Source organism: Brassica oleracea, chromosome C6 (genome assembly GCF_000695525.1).
Source record: "Brassica oleracea var. oleracea cultivar TO1000 chromosome C6, BOL, whole genome shotgun sequence".
Lineage (NCBI taxonomy): Eukaryota > Viridiplantae > Streptophyta > Magnoliopsida > Brassicales > Brassicaceae > Brassica > Brassica oleracea.
In genome coordinates, this window is record NC_027753.1 from 20,983,951 (window position 1) to 20,989,950 (window position 6,000).

At 34.4% G+C, this 6,000-nt stretch overlaps 1 protein-coding gene across 1 annotated transcript; it reads right to left on the minus strand.

The window, feature by feature from the left end:
- Window positions 1–3,292: 3,292 nt before the first annotated feature.
- Window positions 3,293–4,632, minus strand: LOC106296725 (glucan endo-1,3-beta-glucosidase, acidic isoform-like). Its single transcript, XM_013732946.1, has 2 exons — window positions 4,470–4,632; window positions 3,293–4,375 (listed from the first exon to the last, which is right to left on the minus strand). Exons 1-2 carry the CDS (start codon window positions 4,564–4,566, stop codon window positions 3,447–3,449), a joined length of 1,026 nt encoding a protein of 341 aa, XP_013588400.1. The 5' UTR covers window positions 4,567–4,632; the 3' UTR covers window positions 3,293–3,446.
- Between the last annotated feature and the right edge of the window lie 1,368 nt (window positions 4,633–6,000).

Below are 6,000 nucleotides of genomic sequence, written 5' to 3' on the forward strand. Positions count from 1 at the left end.
TACGTCAAGGAACGTCAGGAATCAGGATCAGTGATGAAGATCGAAATCTCAAAGGATACTCGTCAAGGTTGTACTCGTTTGTCGTCGTCAAGCTCAAGCTCGGGATCTTCGTCTTCACGTCCTTTAACTACCAACGCAGTCAAGCAAACAAATATTTAGCCACAGATCGTGTTGCTCACCCTTATCATGCGACGATCTGATCAACACATATCCAGCACGTACGCCAAAACGAAACACAAAGTCCCACAAAGATAAGACTTCCTTCAATCTCAGATGAACCAGAAATGATGATAGCAGAGATGACGTCAAAGTGATCTGTTATCAATGAATAACAAGACAAGAAGATGAGCAAATCTCAACGGAGATCAGCTCAAGCCGTCACAAATAATCGCCATTGGAGTCGCCACCGAAGGTCTCGGACGTGAAGTCGGCGTGAAGACGTGTCCAAGGCTGATCAAATATCAATGGATAATCAGATCAGGAGATGAGACAAACCTCACATAACGTGAGATTTGCTCAAGCCGCCATGGAAGATCACCAAAGGAGTCGCCAGAGCCTCTAGGGGTTTCCACATTTTTTCTATTTAGTTTTAGCGATGAATCTAATTTCATTGTATCATATCACCTATTATTATTTACTAATACCTCGCTTGATGTATACTTTGAAGTTTAAGAATGCGAGTCTTCTATGCAAGTGGCTTTCTAATTATGTATGAAGTAAGTAATTAGTATATATGAAGTAAAACATGCATACTTGTATTTTTCTTCTGGAACGCACTTAGTGCTACAGAGTGGACTGGCTACCACACTGTCTGACCCGAGTTTGGAATACCTTCGACTAATGCCAGGGGGTGAACCGATCATCTGTTATTTTTGTGAATTTTTGTTTGGTTTGATGGCATTTGTGTAAAATCTTGTTTTAAGTAGTACATCAGGGCTATTTTTACTAAAAGAAGAAGATCAAAGATATTGTTCTGAAGGCAGAGATGTTAGCACCAGATGCTCTTGAACTAGAAGAAGAGCAATGGATGAAGCAAGAAGAAACAATGTGTTACTGTGCCTTATTACAAGTTCCACTCTTGAGAGCATCTCCTAATGTTGAAGTAAAGGACAAGGAATTGGTTGTATCCTATCCTGCAAAAGAGAATGATACATTAGCTGAGCATATGGTTCGTAATCAACATCTTCCAAGTGGCATAACGGTAGAATCTTTCGGCATTCTTGAGTTGTGTACTTGTGTTACACTTTGGTTTCATATATGTACACAATTCTTAAGAAGTAGTTGTGTACTTATGTTACACTTTGGATTCATAACGGTAGAATCTTTCGGCAATCTTTTGTAGCTACTTCTTGAGTTGTGTACATATATGAAATCGAGTTCATTAAGTTAACAATTTATGTCACAAATAATCACTCTAAAGATGAGTAATTGATTTAGGCGTTTGGAGGCGAAATTGTTTTATAGGGCATATTTGGTGGCGAAAAGTAACCTCATTTAGAAATGTGTGATAACAAAAATATAAACCTCGCTTGATCTATACTTGCTTTTTGATCGTAGCATTTTAATATGAGACTTTTGCTTATATTGATTTTTCTCAAATTTCAGATATATAAAACAAACATGATTGTTATAATAAATTGTAATTTTTTTTTCTACACATTTTAATATCCACTTTCATATATGTATTTTATATATTTCAATAATTATATAAAAATGATTGGACATAAAAAAAATGTGGACATGGATGTTAAGACGTGGACAAACTTCTCTGTTTTAATACCACAAAACGTAAACATAGATTTGTGTTACCAAAACTCTCACCAAAAAAAAAGAAAGAAAAATTTAGGCATACACTCATGTGGTCATGTTAACAAAAGAAAACATGGGTGGACATGGATTCTTGTGGACAAAAAAAAAATGTGGACAGTGACTCATGTGGACAAGACAAAAAAAATGTGGATATATACTTATGTAACAAAAAGAAAAAAAACATGTACATGAATTCATGTTACCAAAACATCAACAAAACACTCACGACAAGTTGTGGACTAGATCAAGCAAGCGAAAACATTCATCATGGCTTCACGGTCAGGGGAGTAGCAAAAGCTGCGGACTTGAAGGCACGGAATCGAGTTCCTTCTTCACCACCACAACTGGCTCGAAAACAATACCGCTTAGCTGTTTGTCGATTCACGAACAGAGAAGGAGAGTTTTCACACAAAAAAAAAAAAAGAGTTTCACATAAGAAAAAGGAGGGAGACACCAAGAGTAAGCATGAGTAATTAGTGTTCACAGATTTAGGAATGAGAGGAAGTAGGGGAAATTAGGGTTCATGGATTCGGGAACAAAAAGAAGTAGGGGAGAGTGATTTCAAAATAGAAGAAGTTTCTGTGTCAAAGTTACAATAGATTGCATATCATACATTTGTTTTTGTGGACAAGTTATAAAGAATAGTATATAATTAAAATTTGTTTATTATGCAATGAACATTTAGTTCATGTGAATTGAACTTGTTTTTACAATCTTTTTTCAACACACAATCGAAAGTTATGGACAAGATTTTGTGGATTAAGTTTTATGGACAGAACTACATGGACAAAGATTTGTGGACAAGGTTTTATGGACAAAAGATCCTAGTTATCCAAAATTTCAAAACATATATAATAAATAACTGTATTTTATATTTATATATATAATTAGATAAACAGTTAGATAAATTAAATTTTAGCGTCTTTATGTGTGTGTTTTTAAGTGAGAAACATAATATCTATGGAGAGAGAAAAATGAAGATAAATTGGTAAAATAAGCAAGAAATTAAAATTGAAACATGTGTTGTATTATTCAGGTTTCACTATGATTTATTGATTTTTTCATATTCTTTGGATTCTCTTTAGTTAGGGATATAAAATTCATTCACACACAAGAAAGTGTATTGCAAGTCCAAAATGACTCTAGGTGTAATTAAAAAATGGAAATGTGACTTTAAATATAAAAAATTCTTACAATATGACACATCATTTGAGCAGGAGGGAGATATTCAAGTTAGCGAATGAATCTACTTTCATTGTATCACATCACCTATTATATATGTTTTACTTCATATAAATATATATATACATAATTAGAAAGCCACTTGCATAGAGAACTCGCATTCTTAAACTTCAAAGTATAAAATCAAGCGAGGTATTGGTATTACTTACCAATATCTCTCTCTTTATCTATGCTTCGAAAATGTGAGTTTCCTACACAAGTGGTTTTCTAGATATATGTTGAAAATAGATGCAAAACATACTTGTATGTATGTATATGATCATTTTATTATTTTTCTTGTCACAATATTATTTCTTATTATTGTTACATGTTTCCCACTTTTTGGAATCCTTATCAATACAAGCCCTCGAATTCAATTCAGTTCATAACACTCTAATGAAGTGTCTTCGAGGATATTAGTTGAAATTGACGCCATACTTGGGCTGTTGATTGGGAAGAAACATTCCAAAGAACTTTTCAAACTCAGGACTCTTCTGATTCTCATCGAACATACCGAATATATAAGTCTCGATAGGTCTCCCTTGTCTTCTAGGCGATCCACTCTTCACAGTTTGTATCAAATTGTTCACATAAGTCCTTGCATTATCCACATTTGTCGCGGTTCCTCCAGCTGTCGGCCAACCACTCTCTGAGACCACAATCTCCACCGATCCTCCTCCTGTTTTCTCCAATGCCGCATAAACAGTGTCTACGAGTGCGTGGAAGAGGTTTCGGTATGCGTTTGACCCATCATTGACTACAGTGGACGGTGAAGTGAACAGAGCATAGTCCAAACGGATGTCTCTCATGTTGTTGATGTAGCTGAAGTAAGGGTACACATTCACGAGTAGAGGAGATTGCTTGCTCACCAAGAAAGCTATCACTGGCGCGATAAAGTTTCTAAATTCAGGTGTGAACGTACCACTCGAAGGAGGAAACCCGCTAATGCCTCTGGTGTCTATAGCTGTGGAGACCTTGATCCCGAGGCCTGAAACCGCTCTATCGATGTTCTGCATGGCGGGGAGGACAAACCTCGAGGTTGGGTCCGAGGGTTGCACCTCGTTCCCGACCGAGATGTAACGGAACCTTACACCGTTGAAGTTGCGGACGTTGTTGCGGACCCACGTGTCAGCTTCCGCTTGACTGGAGGCGATACGCTGGAGATCAGGGTTGGGAACATCGAGCAGAAGGTCGATGTTAGAGCCCCGTAGAGCGGAGAGAACCTCTTGGTTAGGATCGTAAAGCCGCATGCGACGGATGTTACGGTTCTGGTAAAGCGCCACCGCATCAGCCGGACGTGGCAGGTTGTTTCCTATTCTCCCGTAGCACACTCCGATTTGCGCAGCTACATATATGTATATCAAATTAATAATCATTATTAATAGAAATAAGATTTATAATGATATTATCGATCGATAGGTTAAAGAAGGTAGCTAAACCTGCCGTGTGGAAGAAGGAAGCCATTAAGAAGCTAAGAAGAAGCAATAACAATGGTAGTGAGGCTAAGAACCTCGATTGATCACTAGACATCTTCATGAAATAACAATTAAAGATGATCTTATAATTTCGAGTTCTGTATGTTTAGATGCTTAAAACCATAGCATTTTGCGCCTAATTTATAGAGGGAATGGTGATTTAAGTCAATGAAATGAAACAAAAAGTCATCGCGTCATATCATCACTAGCTTTGGAATGTTATATAACATTAAATCACCGTTCATGCATATCTCACTAAATTTATGCTTTGAAAAGTCTTGTAAGTGTGAGTTTTCTTCACATGTAAGAGCAACCCATGCATCTATTTTTTTTTTTTTTTTTTTTACCGTAGTGTGGTTCCAAATGCTTTATAGGCCCAAAAACTAATCACTACGAGGTCCGGAGGATCTACGTTTTCTTACCACTTAAGGCGGCGCCCCAGGTGGCCAAGAGGAATCGAATCCAGGGCGGTACTCACAGCTGTGACCCCTTTACCACTAGGCCAAGATCACTTGGTTAATTATCTTTCTATATGTAAATTAAATAATTCAATCATATATTTGATGGCAAATGGAGGGAGATGTTTTCATAGGTTTCATGTAAACGTTAGAGATATGGGAACAGATCTTCATCCTTCTCCAATTTTTTTTTGAAAAACAATCTAGATACCCACTAAATTGAGTGGGCATACTCTAACCTAGGACTCGCTAATAACAGCATGGACCTTAGAGAAAATAGTCTTGGATCCTTTACGTTTTTTTTGTTGCTTTTGCTGAATAAAAACATAGACCTTTATGTGTAATTTCTGTTGGTAGATTTTGTTATGGAAACCAAAAGAAATATATACATATAAAAGAATTTAATGGATCCTTTTCAATCTTTCTTTTTGTTTTTTTTTTTCTTAATCCTCTTATTTTGTATGGATTTTCGAAATGCATAGATGTCCTTTTTGTTTTTTTCTTAATCCTCTTATTTTATATATTTATATACATATATATTTATATTTATATATGGATATACGTTTCTCAATAAGTGTCAATTTAAATCATATGTATATCCATATATTTATATTTATATATGGATATACATATATATTTGTTTTGTTATATATATATACATATATATTTATATATGTATATATATATAATTTTTAAAAAAAATTAGTTCTAAAAATTATATGATTTAAATTTGAAATAAAGCATTTATTCATTTATAATAATTTTGAAATGATTTTATATTAAAACTTTAAAAATACACATGAATTAAGTTTACAAAAAAATATTATATTAATTATTTTCAATACTTCATAAATAATTGACAAAATATATTTCAATATGTGCTATATCTTTAATAAAAAATCTCAATGCATAAAGATAATTTATAGTATTATTTTTTGTATATTTATAACTGAATATTCAGTACTATTATTATTTTTTATTTTATATAGATTAAAACTATGGTTTTATATTTTATTGATATACATTGCATTTTTTTT